General features: G+C 48.4%; 1 protein-coding gene across 6 annotated transcripts in view; it reads left to right on the forward strand.

Annotated features, from left to right (window-relative positions):
* The window catches only part of PHC1 (polyhomeotic homolog 1), a 30,148-nt gene that overhangs the window by 9,541 nt on the left and 2,761 nt on the right, over window positions 1-17,846 (forward strand). For 2 of the 6 annotated variants that reach the window (XM_081176248.1, XM_081176247.1), the window contains exons 2-13: window positions 703-861; window positions 1,685-1,795; window positions 5,370-5,447; window positions 6,419-6,568; window positions 7,451-7,606; window positions 8,788-9,289; window positions 10,119-10,906; window positions 11,822-11,984; window positions 12,529-12,737; window positions 12,964-13,078; window positions 13,581-13,689; window positions 15,578-15,725. In XM_081176248.1, the coding sequence (XP_081032374.1) occupies window positions 748-861; window positions 1,685-1,795; window positions 5,370-5,447; window positions 6,419-6,568; window positions 7,451-7,606; window positions 8,788-9,289; window positions 10,119-10,906; window positions 11,822-11,984; window positions 12,529-12,737; window positions 12,964-13,078; window positions 13,581-13,689; window positions 15,578-15,725 (2,643 nt within the window). In that variant the 5' untranslated portion in view covers window positions 703-747. The remainder of the gene's footprint in view (window positions 1-702; window positions 862-1,684; window positions 1,796-5,369; window positions 5,448-6,418; window positions 6,569-7,450; window positions 7,607-8,787; window positions 9,290-10,118; window positions 10,907-11,821; window positions 11,985-12,528; window positions 12,738-12,963; window positions 13,079-13,580; window positions 13,690-15,577; window positions 15,726-17,846) is intronic. The other 4 variants (XM_081176250.1, XM_081176249.1, XM_081176251.1 and 1 more) reach the window with 4 other exon arrangements.

Genomic DNA, 17,846 nt, shown 5'->3' on the forward strand with positions numbered 1-17,846 from the left:
AACCATTCCAGTGCAATACGCCAGCAATATCGCCTTGTATTTTGCTTGGTTGTTTGTCTCTAGCATTTTTGTATTGTCTTATTTTGCTATGGCTGTATGCTAATGCAATAAAGGTTTGATGATTGATTGATACCATTCCAGTGCCCTGACACATCCCCAAAGAAGTTCAGGCATATTTCTGAGCGTGGTGCTAGAAGAAAACTTGTTGGTACTTAATCCATTAGGCGGTTCTTGTGAAACTTCCTATTTGTTACATGCATAAGCCCGTATGTTGTATAAGCCCGTCAGATATTCCTTTGCCCACTTTATGCTTCCTGGTAAAAAAACAAAAACAAAATTATGATGAGCCCCAGTGATGAATGCTTGTTATGAATAATCTACATTGTTCTTGACTTCCATGTCTTTAAACCGTCACAGGTAACCTAACTTTGCTTTAGTGCTATAGAATCATGGCTATAAATCTGGAGGAATTTGCATATAAAAATGTGTGATTTTAATGGTTATTTTAAATATAGCCTCAATTATTGGGGTCCCACAGATTCTTCTCTCAGTATTGTAGCCCAGGAAAGACATTTTAGGGGCTTTGGTTAAGCTGTGTGATGATGAGCTTAGGAAGGAAAGGGTCCATAAATTTATAATGCAGGGGGAGATAAATGTTGTAGTTTCTGTGACATGAGTTAACCCCCAGTTTTCTTCATCTAGGGCTTGAGACAAAGCTTCAGGCAAGGATCTCGGGGACCTGACACTATGGAGACGGAAAGCGAGCAAAACTCAAACTCTGCTAGTGGCAGCTCAAGCTCTGGAGGAAGCACTCGCCCTCAGATCTCTCAGATGACTCTATATGAGCGGCAGGCAGTGCAGGTGGGGGACCATCTTTGTTCTTGGGGAAAAACTGCCCTGGAAGGTATCATCATCAGAGTAGCAGCACATCACTTTAAACTGCTGCTTAGCCAGTAGGTGCCCTGTTTATGAGCACAGGGGAAATTGCTCCAGAGACTTAGCCAGTGCAGTGAACCTGTAGGAGACTAGCACTGAATTGGTTATGTTCCTCACATTAGAGGAACCTGTCCGTGTGTCCCTTTGAAGGTGTGCTTTCAGCATTGGTGATGCGATTGGAACTGGCAGTGTGCCTTCAAGAGGGCTCGCTGCAAGCCCCACTTTGTCCATTTGCACCTGAAAATGGATATTTTCCCTCTCCAGATAGCTGCAGAGTTTGTATGTACAGTTTGAATCCAATCTGCCAGCAAATGTACTTCAGAGGGGCTCATTGTAACTGTCAATCAGCTGATCAGTGCCCTTTGAAGTTGTCAAAGTTGGTCCACAGGAGTGGGTTGATAAGGATCAAATCCTTTGACCAATTTCAGTTCTTCACTCCTGCCTTATCCAGTGGCCTAGGAAAATCAGTGTGAGGCATCAAACATGCCCCATGCATTGCTAGGTCCTGCTTAATACATAATAGATCTAAGGATTATTGTGTTCCTGGCCATTCTAATTAAGCTGGTGGAACCATTTTTAGCCTAATGTTCTACTATTCCACTAATAAATATGTGGTGGTCCAGATCTGCTGATAGGGGGCTGTGATTCTATATGTTTTCACTTATTTTGTCCTGTGAGACCTCGGGCATGTTAGGATGTGTTCTGTTTTGTATTCTGAATTTTTATTTTTTAAATTTTTTTATTACAGGCGCTTCAAGCACTGCAGAGGCAGCCCAATGCAGCCCAGTATTTCCACCAGTTTATGCTCCAACAGCAGCTCAACAGTGCTCAGTTACACAGTCTGGCTGCAGTCCAGCAGGTGAGACAGACTGTTCAAAAGACAGGAGTTACCTAAAACAGGGAAGAGTGAAACACCTAGTTTGGAATAAACAAATGAGGTTTTGGATGGATAGGGCCCAAAGAGGGGATCTCAAAGGAAGGGAAAAGAACGTTGTACTTTCACAGTAATGGACACTAATTGTTCTGCTCTGGAAAAAAACATGCTTATTAACTCTTGTCTCTTTAAGAACTTATTGGTACACGTTTTCCAGTACAGGCAACTCTCCATTTGCGTGGGGATTGCATTCTGGGTCATCCCATGTGTTGGCGGAGCACATGTAAGCCTGCCGTGCTCACTTCTGGGGCCAAAAATGATGTGTGTGTGTGTGTGCGTGTAGTCATGTGTGCCTTGGTCATGCACAGAATGGTCATTGCCTGTATACGATTTTACATGCATTTTGAACTTTTCTATCTACCAGCTAGTTCACTACAAGCTGTAGCACTCCAGGTTGGTTCTGGGACACAGTTGCAGTTAAAGACAAAACTTGGCTTTCACCCCTTACATTTGGTGGCATGGCTCTTGCTGGCAGAGATCCTGCAGGAAGGTGCAGTGTGGAAAGGGATGTACCTTCCTGCAGACCTTCCTTATAATTTACAAACTACCTTTCCATTCATACTCTACACATGAGTCATGAAGCAGGGCATTTTGCAAACTTTTGTTATTTGTTTCTGTTTGCCCCCCTCTGCCATCCCCCGCTTAAAAACAAACAAACTTGAATTTAAAATAGTCCTCCTTTAGCTTATCATTTTCCTTTCCCTCCCTTTTATATTGTTAACTGTTCAGTTCCTGACAGGTAAGAGTTGGGGAAGGTGATAATACCGTATTTTTCGCACGATTGGACGCACCGGACCATAGGACGCGCCTAGTTTTTTGGGGGGGAAATAAAGGAAAAAAATTTTCCCTTTATTTCCCCCCCAAAAGCAGGTCAGGGAAACCGAACCAGGTCGAGGAACAGCGGGATAGTGGCGCTGCGCCTCCCTGCTGTCCCCCGAGCTTGTGGGGCTGGCTGATGTCTGCCTAGCGCGCGGGGCGCTCTGCTTCAGGGCGCCCTACCCGCCGGGCGGCAGGCTGCTATCCGCAGCTTGGGGAGCCTTGTGGGGAACTGCTGCAGGGCTCCCCACGCTGCGGATGTATGCCTGGCGCGAGGGGCGCTCTGCTTCAGGGTGCCCCACCCGCCGGGCGGCAGGCTGCTATCCGCAGCGTGGGGAAGCTTGCGGGGAGCTCCTGCAAGGGTCCCCATGCTGCGGATGTGTTCCCAAAGCGCCGGGAGCTCTGCTTTCAGGGCGCCCGACGCTCCGGGAAGCAGGCTGCTATCCGCAGCCTAGACACGGCTAGCGGAGCGCTAATCCCGAAGCTTGGGGCGTGCGGAGCTCAGCGTGCCCCAAGCTTCTGGGCGCCGGCAAGGTCTCCGCTAGCCCTGGGAGAGCCCCGCGACGTCGCGGGGCTCTCCCAGGGCTAGCGGAGACCTTGCCAGCACCCAGAAGCTTGGGGTGCGCTCAGCTCCGCACGCCCCAAACTTCGGGATTAGCGCAGTGGTCCGCTAGCCCTGGGAGAGCCGCGCGACGTCGCGGGGCTCTCCCAGGGCTAGCGGAGACCTTGCCAGCACCCAGAAGCTTGGGGCGCGCTCAGCTCCGCACGCCCCAAACTTCGGGATTAGCGCAGTGGTCCGCTAGCCCTGGGAGAGCCGCGCGACGTCGCGGGGCTCTCCCAGGGCTAGCGGAGACCTTGCCAGCACCCAGAAGCTTGGGGCGCGCTCAGCTCCGCACGCCCCAAACTTCGGGATTAGCGCAGTGGTCCGCTAGCCCTGGGAGAGCCGCGCGACGTCGCAGGGCTCTCCCAGGGCTAGCGGAGACCTTGCCAGCACCCAGAAGCTTGGGGCGCGCTCAGCTCCGCACGCCCCAAACTTCGGGATTAGCGCAGTGGTCCGCTAGCCCTGGGAGAGCCGTGCGACGTCGCGGGGCTCTCCCAGGGCTAGCGGAGACCTTGCCAGCACCCAGAAGCTTGGGGCGCGCTCAGCTCCGCACGCCCCAAACTTCGGGATTAGCGCAGTGGTCCGCTAGCCCTGGGAGAGCCGCGCGACGTCGCGGGGCTCTCCCAGGGCTAGCGGAGACCTTGCCAGCACCCAGAAGCTTGGGGCGCGCTCAGCTCCGCACGCCCCAAACTTCGGGATTAGCGCAGTGGTCCGCTAGCCCTGGGAGAGCCGCGCGACGTCGCGGGGCTCTCCCAGGGCTAGCGGAGACCTTGCCGGCACCCAGAAGCTTGGGGCGTGCTGAGCTCCGCACGCCCCAAGCTTCGGGATTAGCGCAGTGGTCCGCTAGCCCTGGGAGAGCCGCGCGACGTCGCGGGGCTCTCCCAGGGCTAGCGGAGACCTTGCCGGCACCCAGAAGCTTGGGGCGTGCTGAGCTCCGCACGCCCCAAGCTTCGGGATTAGCGCAGTGGTCCGCTAGCCCTGGGAGAGCCGCGCGACGTCGCGGGGCTCTCCCAGGGCTAGCGGAGACCTTGCCGGCACCCAGAAGCTTGGGGCGTGCTGAGCTCCGCACGCCCCAAGCTTCGGGATTAATGCAGCGCTCCGCTAGCGGTGGGAGAGCTGGGTCTCCCTCTGCTAGCAGATAGCTTCCTGAAGCCTGGAGAGCGAGAGGAGTCGGTGCGCACCGACCCCTCTCACTCTCCAGGCTTCAGCGAAAGCCTGCATTCGCTCCATAGGACGCACACACATTTTCCCTTGCTTTTTAGGAGGGAAAAAGTGCGTCCTATGGTGCGAAAAATACGGTAATTTAGATGACGTGTGTTGAAAATGATCTTAAGTCTGTTCAGCATTTTTCTGAGAGGTTTCTTCTATGTGTTTCTTTTATGTCTGATAAATGCCTATTCTGACAGAGCAGGTATAGCTGTCAGTTGTAGCTTGTGATGAAAATACTTCCCTTCTGCTACAGGCCCATGTAACAGGTCTTGCCCAGCACCTGCCATTGTCTTAGCAATGGCTACATTGCTTTCAAAATGCTTTTATAGCAGAGTAAAGGTCTTGTCTTGCACATCACAAACTGTACTCCCAACTCCCTCACATCTAGAAATACCAACGATTTGCTCAAATCATCTAAATAAATGGTAGCTTCAGCCTACACTGATTCTTAAACAGAATTAAGATATCTGGTTATTTGTCTGATTGAAGAGAGAGTATGTATTGATGGTAGGTTAATTCCTCACTTCTTTTGCTCTTTGTTGGGGAGCATTGTGGAGGGGCAAGTTTAATTACATTGAAGGGTCGAGGTGGCTTACCATTGGCCCTGCAGCTGCAGTACAATTCCCATAACCTCCAAGCAATATGAGCAATAACCAGAGATGATGGGAATTGTAGTCCAGCAACATATAGAGAGGAAAAGGTTAGCCACCCCTGGTATAGCGGCTGCTTTTCAACTAAGCTAGAGAAATGAACACGAGGCAGATTTTAATGACCATTTTGTTGTGTTTTACCTTTTGAGGACCAGAAAACATGGGAATAATGGGGCCCTTGGCTAAATCTTGGTTTTGGAAGAATATATAATGTTTCTTACAGGCTACAATTGCAGCGAGCCGACAAGCAAGCTCTCCAAACACAAGCACTTCTCAACAGACAGCTACTACACAGGCTTCGGTAAGCAGCTAACTTGCCCTCAAATGATTGGGCACCCGATGTCTGTTTTCTTGGAGAATTAGTTGGCTATGGATGGGTAACTTCAATGTTGAGAGAATGTTTGCTAGTATTGGTGGAGGAGAGTACAGTGGTACCTCTGGTTGCAAACGGGAGCCATTCCGGAGGCCCGTTCGCAACCTTAAAAGAACACAACCTGTGTCTGCGCACACATGGGTCGTGATTCGCCTCTTCTGTGCATGCGCGTGATGCCATTTTGCACGTCTGCGCATACGCGAGTGGCGAAACCCGGAAGTAACCCTTTCCGGTACTTCTGGGTTGCCGCAGGACGCAACCTGAAAACGCGCACCCAGCAGCAAACGTAACATGAGGTATGACTGTAGATAGTATTGTCAGTCAGGGTGGAAAAAGAGAATGGGAGTTCCTTATTTGCAAGTGAGAAGACTGAGCAGCATCCCTAGAGGGGATATTCCTTCCTAATGATAACTGAATAAAAGGGGAACATTAGCATCTACAGAAGAGGGCTGTGTCAAGCACTTGTCGCCTGTTGATAATAAAACTGCATATGCTGCTTTTATTTAGTGCTTCTGGTGCAGAAATCATAATCGAATGGTCATTGTTTGCAAGTCCATTGTTATGTTCTTCCAGTTGCTGAAGTTCTGAGAATAATTTGAGCAAAGAGGTTTTGGAGAGCAGCTGCTGCACTCCCTTTCCCTCCCCTGCTCCTTTTCACATAGCCTGGTAGGGCTGCTGAAAAGGGTGGGTTGTGTTCCCCACACACTTTTCTTTCAGATAATTTCTGGGCTCTTAACAAGGTGAGTTTGGGAGGGGAGCATGAAAGTGGCTGGTGGGCCTTGTTCCAGTCGTATTGCTGGAGTTCAGCCACACTTTCTTTGAAATTGTTTCTAGCTTAGATTCTGTTAATATTACTTTTCATCTACCCCCTCCCTCCACACCAACTTTTCACTTTACAGATTAATTTGGCTACCACATCAGCTGCACAGTTAATCAGCCGTTCGCAGAGTGTGAGTTCACCTAGTGCCACCACCTTGACACAATCGGTGCTCCTTGGTAACACCACATCACCACCTCTTAACCAGTCACAAGCTCAGATGTACCTTCGGGTAAGAGTTGTACACGTGTTTCTTTCACCCATCATAAATACCTCGCAGCCCTCTGATGAATCTCCAGCTTTCATACAGTCTGCTATTTTGTGCTCAGACAAAAGTTAGCAATCTCTGTTCCCTTGAACAGTTGGTTGATTCTCAATTCAGCAGATGTACTACAGGGACAGAGGATATTTAGTGTCATTTGCCGTTTTATTTTCCATGAATCTTAAAGACCCCATGGCACTTGGTACGATTTTATGTAATGCATTACAAAACAGATCTCTTTTAAAGCAGCCTTAATAAAGTGCTCATCTGAAATACGACTCCATTCCATCCATTTAAAATACCCTGACTTTTAATGCTTTCTCTTCTGTTCTTTAAAGAGTTTCCGGAAAGCCATCTTCTTAATTAGGCTAAATGAGAAACACACTTCTTTGTACTCTCCCCTCCTCACATTTCCATCCTTGACTTTGGTTGCATATCTGTGAAATAGCAAACTCCTTGTGATCTGTTTGGCCTCAGATTATTTTTAGTTATCTTGGTTACAGCTTTTCAGTATGGGAAAAAACAAGTTTTGCAGTTGATCTAAGCTAGCAGGGGTCCCTCATTCCCTTCACTCCACGCTTAACATCTGCCACACAAACCTATAGGCACCCTATGCTGCTGGCCCATTATGGAGAGGTGGAGGTGGTTTGGCTTTTGGAAATAATAAACCTGCTTTCCACCGCCTGCAAAGTGGCCATGATGGAGGAAAATGCTGAGACAGAATGACTGTCTTATTGGAGACCCTAGGCCCCATGCACCGTGATAACCTATTTGCTTGTGGTTCGCTTTCTTTCCTCCTTTTTCTCCCTCCTGCTGTTCCCATCTCCACACCACCTAACCCTCCCTCAACAGCCGCAGCTGGGGAACCTGTTGCAGGTGAACCGGACCTTGGGCCGCAATGTACCTCTTACCTCCCAGCTCATCCTGATGCCTAACGGGGCCGTGGCTGCTGTTCAGCAGGAGGCACCACCCACTCATTCTCCTGGGGTCCACACAGACACAGACCAGGTCAGTGACACCCTCTTCTGGGGTTCCCATGACCAGCCTGGCCTGCCCCAGTCTCGGGTGTGTCCCTCTGGCTCAAACATCCCATGAGAAGAACATCCCTGTTCCATTCAGTCCCTGCACACTTCAGCCAGTGGCTTTCTGGTTCGCAAAACCTGGGTTCATGCTTGCAGCTGACTGAATCAGCTAGCTAGTCAGCTGCACTTTTTGCATTGATTGGTTATCCCCCATTGATTGGTTATGCCCTTGTATTCTCGTCCTGATGCGAAGAACATGTGCTGTTTGCCGCTTGACAAGTACTCCAGACTTAACAATCAGACTTGATGGGGCTCCAGAAACCTGAGGTGCCTGTTTCTGCATGACAAGGGTTTTTCCAGGTAAAGTGGGGGGAAGGGAAGGCCGACGACTAATTTGACAAGACAGGGGAAATGACCTCTGTGGACCTTCAGTGTTGCTTAGGCTTTGACTGTGGCTTGCCGCTTGTTACATATCTTGCCCTCTCCTCCTCCTCCTCCTCTTCCTCCCCAGCATTTCTTGGAGCCTTTAGAGACATTTTAGAACTAACTTCTCTGCATCTATTTTCTATCTCAATTAGTGGTTTTTAGGTAAAAGTAATCTTTTATCCCAAAAGTGCATTAGGGAGAGAGAGAAAAGATTCAGTTTCTTTTCTTTTAATTTTTATTTATTTATTTGAAAATGTGTACTTAAATCTAGATTTTCAAGATAGCTTACAAAAGAGAACCATAAAACAAATATAAAAGGTTCAGTTTGAGGGAGCAGCCTTTCAACACAATGAGGGTGACTGCACAGGGTTGAGTTAAATGGATTTTCTTTAAGCTCCTTACAGAAAGTGCCATGAGATCTTTAATTTTACTGAAAATGAGGAAGAAACGAGCTGCGATTTTAAAGGATTGATCCCTTTAAAATAATAAAAAGCTTGATTCCTCACTCCCTGTAGTACCTTGTGACACTTATTTTTGGGTACAAGACAAAGGGTGCAGCACCAAAATAAAAGTGAAAAGAGCTTCCTAACAGCTGTTCAGCATGGTCAGTTTTTACTGCTGGTTAAGCCAGAGTAGATACCAGGGGTCCCTGCCTCTTGTAACCTGAAGCTAATGAGTCATTTATTTCTCTCTCTCTCCCTCTTTTTCTTTTTCTATCTGTCTCTCTGCATTTTTTCCCAGGTGCAGAATTTGGCTGTCAGAAGTCAGCAGACCTCAGCAGCTAATGCACAGCTCCAGGCTTCTGCTCCAAAGGCTGTTTTATCCGGGAATTCCCAGTCTTCAGTACTACCCCAGGCCACCCATGCTGGCCAGACCTTGACAGTGACTCAAGCCGCTTCTGGCAACGTAGGCCAGTCACTTAATCTCAGTCAAGGGGCAGCAGGAAGCAATGGCATCTCTGGGGTTGTGGCATCTTCAGTGGGGAGCCACACTACTTCCGGGCTAAGCCAAGCAGCCTCATCCGGCCCAGGGGGCAGCTGCCAGAGGAAGGGTACTGGTGTAGTTCAGCCTTTACCGGTGGCTTCTGCTGCCCAGGCAGTGACTGTGAGCCAGGGAAGTCAGACGGAAGGAGAAAATGCAGCAGCAAAGAAGGCTGAAGCAGATGGTAATGGTCAACAGACTGTAGGCATGAACTTGACCAGGACAGCGACACCAGCCCCAAGCCAGACCTTGATCAGTTCTGGTAGGTGACAGTTCATGCTTTCCTTACTGGTGACCCTTCCAGTCACTTGACTGATACCTTCATCCATGTACCCCTTAACCAGGCTCACCATCTTCACAATTGTACATCCCCTTGCTGGATGGCTCAGGGCAGATTGGCTGCAATCTATTTTAACCCATTGCTTGCTTCTTGTTGGGCAGTTGTCTTGGAGTCGATGTGCCCTGGAGAGTGTACTCACTTCCTTCATTTTGCGCTGATGGCTTATTACTGAGATGTGAAGCATATAAAGCTGCCTTCTGCTTGTCCTTCTAGTCTGTATTGGTGGGGACGCCAGCCCTTTTGGGCTTCTGGGCATATTTCCAGAGAAACTGTCATGGGCACCACACATGCTTCACAACGGTGTGCCTCCTCCCAAACCCCTAGGCACCAGTTGGCTTTGAAAAAAAGTTTTGTTTTGTTTTCTTCTTTCCCCATCAAATCCAGTTGCAGAGGGAGAGGAGTAAGTGTCAATGGAGACCTCTTTGGCTGCCTGCAGGTCCCACTTTTGTGATGCATGCAGTAGCTCTGCAAGGTCTTGGGCAGAGGTCCTGTTCAGCTCTACTACATTAGTTCCTTTTCTGGAAATGCCAGAGTTTGGGCCAGGGACTGCACTCTGCCACTAAGCAACCGTACCTCCCCACTCTTAAGTGTATTCAACTGCTTTTGCTCGCCTCCTACCCTTGTGGCCTGGCCTTGCCCAAGATTGCAGTTTTCTTGGGGTTGGTCTCTTTTGCCTAAATTGCTTTATAAAGCGGTGTGCACCCAGATGGTGTGTCATAATACTATGGTGTTTTTTTTAAATACTTTACAGCCACATATACCCAAATCCAGCCTCACTCGCTGATCCAGCAGCAACAACAGATTCACCTCCAGAAGCAAGTGGTGATCCAGCAGCAAATCGCCATCCATCACCAGCAGCAGTTCCAGCACCGCCAGTCCCAGCTCTTGCACACTGCCACACACCTCCAGCTGGCGCAGCAGCAGCAACAGCAAGCTCCGCCCCTGGCCCAGCAGCAGCAGGGGCCAGCGCAGGCTCAGCAGCAGGCCCCGCCCCTCCAGGGCCAACAGCAAGCCCAGACCCTTGTCGTCCAGCCCATGCTGCAGTCACAACCTCAGCCGGTGCAGCTCCAGCAGGAGAACCTCTGCCAGGCAGCTACTAAGACGCCTGTCCCCATTCAGTCGAAGCCGCCCATAGCCCCTCTCAAGTCTCCGCAGCTCGGGGCCGCCAAAATGTCAGCGTCCCAGCAGCCCCCGCCTCATATCCCAGTGCAGGTTGTTGGCAGCCGCCAGCAAGGTTCAGCCCAGGCTCAGGCTCTGGGTCTTCCGCAGATGAACACAGCAGTGCAGGCCCCCCGGGGCCTGCCAGCCGTTGTCCAGCCGGTGTCCCAGGCCCACACGGCATCCTCATTGTCCCAGACCTCTTCTGCCTCCTTTTCTACTTGTTCTCCTCCTCCTCTACAAGAAGCTCCTCCACTGCTCACTTCGGGGGTCAATGTGGCCCAGGTCCAGGGCACGACCCAGGTGAAGAATACGGTTTCCTCTCCCGTCATGGCTCAGGCACAAACATCTGCCTACTACGTGCAGCCTGTCCAGTTACCTGTAAGTTACCTCACAAGTACAGTAGGAATGTTGGAGGGGGGCAAAATCCGCACTTGCTCACACATGTGGCTTTGGGATATGACATAGCCTAGCTATCCAGTAACTGAGAGTCATTCCCTTTACCATGTACAGTCAGGCCTGCAAAGCATATGGTCTATCTGCCATGTTTGCCGGTGATCTGTTTGCTTGCTTGCTGTTTTACAGTCCTCTCGTATTTGGTGACCTAGGCAAGCAGCTAAACAGGATGGTTATTTAGCTTTTTGTGTGCTGTTTTATGTGACTGGTGGACTGCATTTATATGTTGCCTGTTTCACAGACTCCCTTGGTTACCAGGAATGGACTGTAGACTGTGGTGTCCAGGTAGCGTTTCCCAATCTTTTTTTACAAGACAGTGGGTGAGCTGTGAAATGCCGTCATCTGGATAGGGATCTTTCGAAGGTGGTAAAGCAATTGGGAAGGTTTTCTCATGGCACTTCTTGGGAGATCATAATTTGCAGCTCACCCAGTGGTTCCATCTATTATCAGGCCTTTCCCCCCAATCCACAAAGTTACTGCACTCGAACAACATTGCAGCTCTTGTTTAATTTAATGAAGGCACCGTAGGAAAATTTCCTGGTAGATCGTATCCACTGTGGTGCAGTTCCATTTCATATTTTCTGCCTTCAGTCACTTGAATTCTCAAAACTATTACCATGCTGTTCCAGCATGGACCTTCAGGAATGGCTTTTGGGGGTGGGGGTGCAAGGAAATGCAGTGTGAAGAAGAAGCAGATTCCTGTGGTGTGATGTCCACTTGCATCTCTTTGCATACAGCCTATGGAGGTTAGCAGCATTTCGCTGCCTATTTAGTGTCTGGGATAGAATTATTTCCTTCCTTCTCTTGGATCTGCATGTCCCTTCCCATCTTCCCACACAGAGCAAACCACAGACTTCGGCAGTCAAGCGCAAAGCAGAATCTGAAGAGGAGAGGGATGACTCCAGTGCACCACCTTCTCTCCTGCCTGCTAAGTCGTCTCCTGTGGCAGAGAGTCCCAAAGCCACAGAAGATAAGGGTGGCCTTGGAGGTGAAGGGAACAGGGGTAAGTTCTGCCTGCTCCCTGAAGAGTAGATAAGTGGTTAGGCCTGGTGGCAGATTGAGGGTGGAATGTATAAATGGACTAGAATGCCCCTGTGCACAGAGCGGAATCGTGGTGATGGAGTATAACTTGAAAACACACAAATAATCCACAGGTGAAGCTTCTGAATCTTGGGGGAAATGATTTGGATCAGGACTTGTTTTATGGCTTAACTTTCTTCCTTACACGGCTCACAAATGCAGTCCTGTGAATGCCTTTGGTCAACATGTGATCATCTTGTGTGTTTGGCATCCATGACTTGAAGTTGACAATGAGCAGGAGCTGTCCTGCCATGGTGGACATCTGCAGCTTTCTCTGCCCAGCTCTGCATGCCCTATGCAAGCCATACTGATACAGTAACGCTTGCAGTCCACAAATGTCGCAAACCAAGCCAATTCCGCCTATTTTTTTATGTATGCAAATACATTATTTGCAAATACATTATTTGCATAGTTGCATACAGAATTCAGATGGGTCTAATTTGTTAATGCTGCTTCTGTTATTTCAGAGAAATCTGAGTCCCTCCCCAGTGCCTCCCCCAATGCACCTCCAAGTGACTCCAGCTCTGTCACTCCTACAGCTGCTCCTATGCCTACCTTAGCCATGTTGTCACGCCAGACGGGAGATTCCAAACCTCCGCAAGCCATTGTCAAGCCTCAGATTCTTACGCACATCATAGAGGGCTTTGTCATTCAGGAAGGGGCAGAGCCTTTTCCGGTAAGAGGGTTCAGCCTAGGGTATCTAGGGCAGGGACTGCTCTCTGCTTCTTTCTCTCTTTGTACTGCCAGCATGATCTGTTTGCTAACTTGGCTTATGTTAGCTAAAGCCAGGAAAGAAATTCTAGTAGTCCTGTAGTTGAAGCATGCTTAGCATCAGACAACGAAACTCTTGCACAAAGTTGCTTTCTGACTCTGGTTTCCCCCTTCCACTGTCTTGAATGCAGGTGAGCTGCTCTCAGCTCCTAAAAGAATTTGAAAAGCCCCTTCAGGGAGGAGTTCCCTCTAGGCAAACCGAGAACCAGCCTAGCAACTCCCCAGGAGGGGAAAGCATTGCTGCAGGTGAGTCCCCTCTAGGGACTGTAGTCGATGAGAAGGAGTAGGGTGGGGTAAGGGTCTTTCAAGTTCTACGTTCACATTTTCCACCTTTGTCAAACACGTAGGTTACTGAGAGCCAAGCCAAATGCTTAGCTTTAATTACTCTTTCCTGAAAGGGTGCCCAGGGGAAAGGAGAAGGAGTGGAGGTGCTGTATCACATGGTTTATACTGAAGCGCTACCCATTTTATCTGTGGAATAAGGAAGAGCACCACTTCACACTCTCAAAATAAGCATAGGGGAACAAGGCATGTGCTTTTGTTACACACAGCTTTCTAGATCTAATGGCTAATGGGGTTTCCAGTTCTTTCTCTCTGGGGAGTCTCCCATACTTGGCTTTCAACAGAGAGTATAGCTTGCTATCAAACAGACAATCTTAAGCTTGCATTCTGATGTTGCTGGTTAATGAAGCTAGTTGTTTTACTAACTATTAAGCTTGCATTCTGTCTGCTTCTCCTGCTTCCTCAGAGCAAGACAAGAAAGGGAATCTGCTGAAATGCGAGTTCTGCGGAAAATACGGCCCAGCCAATCAATTTCGTGGTTCCAAAAGGTTCTGTTCTGTAACGTGTGCCAAGAGGTAATGGCGCTTGGAAACTTCTCCTTGAGACTTGATAATGATGGAGACAGGTGTGTTTCCCTGGGCATACCATTCCACAGATGGGAGCCACCCCTGCAAAGCCATTTTATTGTGCTCAGTGGCCAGTATCAGGATAAAATCACTGAAAAGGCTTGTTGTCACGTGGTTACCCTCTGCACCTCCTTTGAGTGAGCACTTGTAGAAGGGACCCCAATGGACTGCAGAGCCTGGGCTGGTAGAGGCACTTGTTGAGCTACTCTGGTCTTGAAGCTTTATAGGTCAAAACCACCACTTTGAATAGAGACTGGAAACTAATCAGTAGCCACTGCAGTTGGGCCAGAACCGATGTAATATTTTCAGATCTTCTGGTCCCAGTCTCACCACCGAATTCTACACCAGAAGTATTTTACAAAACATCTTCAGAATCAGCTGCATTTGCAAAGCATTGAAGTATCCTAAACTACAGGCTACCATAGCATAAACAACTGAAGGTTATCCCTGTCCAGATAGGGTTACAGTTGAGCCATCAGCCAAAGTTAATGGAAGGCACTTTGTGCCACCAAGGCCACCATAAAAAGGTAAAGGTACCCCTGCCAGTACGGGCCAGTCATGTCCGACTCTAGGGTTGTGCGCCCATCTCACTTAAGAGGCCGGGGGCCAGCGCTGTCCGGAGACACTTCCGGGTCACGTGGCTAGCGTGACGAAGCTGCTCTGGTGAGCCGGCACCAGCACAGCACACGGAAACGCCGTTTACCTTCCCACTATAAAGCGGTACCTATTTATCTACTTGCACTTGAGGGTGCTTTCGAACTGCTAGGTGGGCAGGAGCTGGGACCGAAAAACGGGAGCTCACCCCGCCGCGGGGATTTGAACCGCCGACCATGCGATCGGCAAGCCCTAGGCGCTGAGGTTTTACCCTCAGCTCCACCTGTGTCCCTAAGGCCACCATATATTGCTCTTAATTCTTCTTCTCTGTTAGAAGGAAGTCTTCATCTCCTAGGATCACTCCACTAATTGGACAGGAGAGGGACATTATACAAAAGTAGTCATGTGGTTCCTTACCTCTCCCAGCCCCCTGGGGACTTATCCCATTAGTGGATGGATGCCTCCTTCTACCTGCTCAAGAGAAAGTACTTTTTCAATAAGAAAGGGAAAGGGACCCCTGACCATTAGGTCCATTCGTGGCCAACTCTGGAGTTGCGGCGCTCATCTCACTTTATTGGCCGAGGGAGCCGGCGTACAGCTTCCAGGTCATGTGGCCAGCATGACTAAGCCGCTTCTGGTGAACTAGAGCAGCACACGGAAACACCGTTTACCTTCCTGCTGGAGCGGTACCTATTTATCTACTTGCACTTCATGCTTTCAAACTGCTAGGTTGGCAGGAGCAGCGACCGAGCAACGGGAGCTCACCCCATTGTGGGGATTCGAACCACCGACCTTCTGATCAGCAAGTCCTAGGCTCTGTGGTTTAACCCACAGCGCCACCCACGTCCCTTTCAATAAGTACCCTTTCTGAATAGCACCTAGAATGTTTCAGGCACCTTTATAATGAATTATTTCCCTGGAAAGCAAGTCTGAAAGTTGAGGTTAAACCTGTACAGACAGTGTTACCCTGGGTATTAGGGTTGCCTTTCCCATTGGATTCCTCAAGCCCAGATTTAGAGGGTAATAATTTAGAGGCTGTATGTTGCTTCTACCTCCTGATGGAAAGCTCTCAATAAGCCTGGTTAGATGGCTGATGTAGAAACGACTCTTCATGTAGGGCTTGAGCACTCCCATACTCAAAACTGTTTTGCTGGAAAAGGACTAGCACGTTAGAATTTTCAGCTTGCAGAGGAATTCTCAAATGAGCCTTGCTTCATTTATTCTTCCTTCTTTCTTGTGCCAGGTACAATGTGGGCTGTAGTCACCAACTTCGGCTTCAAAGGAAAAAAATGAAGGAGCTCCAGGAAGCGAACTATGCCCGACGACGACGGGGGCCTCGGCGCAGCAGCTCAGAGATTGCCCGAGCCAAGATACAGGGCAAGCGTCACCGGGTAAGGGTATACTTCCATCCCTCATTCCTCCTTGCCTAGGACAGGAGAGTTTCACCTGCTCTGGTGCTGTGAGGGTTTATCTGGCAGGGACTGGGGGTCTTTTAAGTCTGTTGCTTAAAATATTTATACCCTGCTGTTCTTATATAAATAACAGCATACAGCACTGTAAAAACAAGAATAAAAGAAACATCAATTAAAGCCATCAATAAAATAGTTCAAAAGGAGATGAGGGCAATATTTGCTAAGGCCGTTGAAGTACTGGAATTGTACTTAAGACCCCACAGAATCTGGCTAAAGCCTAGGGGAAATAGGGAAATATTTCCAAAAGATAGAGATTAGATTCTTGCCTTCTTTGACGCTTTTGAGGCTCCTTTGAGAGAACAGTGGCCTAATCTTCGAGCCTCCAGAACTGGAGTAAAAACACACCTTTAACTTGCTGAAGGAATGTATGGTCCTCTATAAGCTCCTACACTAGATGCCCAAGTGGCTGTGCTTGTCTCTGGTGTGGTTATGTTTGTTGAATGGGGATTAATTATTAGGGAATGCATGACAGAAAGGAGCTACCGACCCACAAATTACACAAGACGTGTCTCCAGTCGTGTTGACCACAGACTCCCATCTCAAATAAGGGCTAGAAAATATTGCCTTTGCAGCATATGCCATCCTGACTGTTACACAGTTGTCTGTCAGTGGCGTAAGTTCCAATATTAAAGCCAAGTGAAATCTTCTATTTAAAAACCCGAAACTGGAGACTTAAAACCCAGATTAAGTCTGGCCAGCTTTGCCTTATGGCACACTTGGGTTTATATGCACTCCACCATGAGAAAAATTCCCAGGCAGGTGGAAACTCTAAGTTACTAGACTTTGGTGAAGAGAATCTTGTACTTGAGTGGAGAAGAGTGCACATTTGTTACTTAATTCATAATAAGTAAACTGCTGTTTTCTAATGCCACCACTAGAGGTCAGGTGGGATCTTCTGGATAAGCCCCTCTGATGCCCACTTTCTGCTTAGAGACTACTGATTTCTACCTTACACACATCCTTGGGTCAGAGATCAAGGCCAGGTGTTTTTGTTTCTATCCCTTAGTAAATGAGGAACACGAACATGTTTTTATGCTGGCCTATGGCCATAATAAAGATTCTTCTTCATGTTAGGAATCCTTTTTTTCTTTCTAAGACATACCCTTTGAGGTGGATTGTACGCTTATAATGAATCCTTATTCCAGTAAAAGATCCAGGGAAGTTGCATAGCAACAACTATCTCCTTGCAAAACAAATGGGATGGTCCCCTGCTTATATCTTTACACACCTTTCTCCTCTGTGCTTACTAGGAGGATGGCAATTTTCTGTGGACTCTTAAAATGGACTCTTACTGGACTTGGTCTCTGCTCCCTCAGTTCATACATGTTCTCAGCACTTCTTCTAGATAACTACTGAATAAGCAAGAAGAATCTACCTATCGGCAGGTGCCTGTCCTGCTCCTTCTTGTAAACTAAGATTGTGCTGTTCGTTCATGGGAATATAGGTAGGGGCTGTATAAAAATAAGTAGCTTGAGCTGATTTTAGAACAGTAGTCCAACCTGGAGAGGCTGGCCTGAGTTAACCCAGATTTGTGCTGTTCTGTCCCTTGTGTTTTGTTTCTAATCAATCATCTCTGAGAGTATCCAAACAATATGTCAAATCTGATTAAAGGTGTGATCTGACGTAAGAAAAAATTAATATCAGACATAGGATATTGCATTTTCCGTACATCAGATGCGACCTTTAATCCCTGGTGATAATACTATCTGGATACTCTCAAAGATGTCTAATTAGAAACAAGACACAATGGACATGCCATCCTTATGAAAAAGGAGGGACAGAAGAGCACCAAGCCAGGTAAATGGTCAGTATTGCCAAATCTTGTTCAGTGTTCCAGAGTATGTACATCTTCAATCTGTGAGATGAAGCTAACAGTTAACAGGTATTGAGCTCTAGAATATTTAGTAGCTTGGGCCCAGTATGTACTTGATGGCTTCTCCCCACGTTCATTACCATGATCAATTAAGAGTGTCCAGTCATGCAGTCACTGTTTCTCTGACAGTCTAATTGCAGTGCAACTGCTCCCAAGACACTTGCTAG

This window comes from Podarcis bocagei (assembly GCF_964188305.1).
Source record: "Podarcis bocagei genome assembly, chromosome: 17".
Classification (NCBI taxonomy): Eukaryota; Metazoa; Chordata; class Lepidosauria; order Squamata; family Lacertidae; genus Podarcis; species Podarcis bocagei.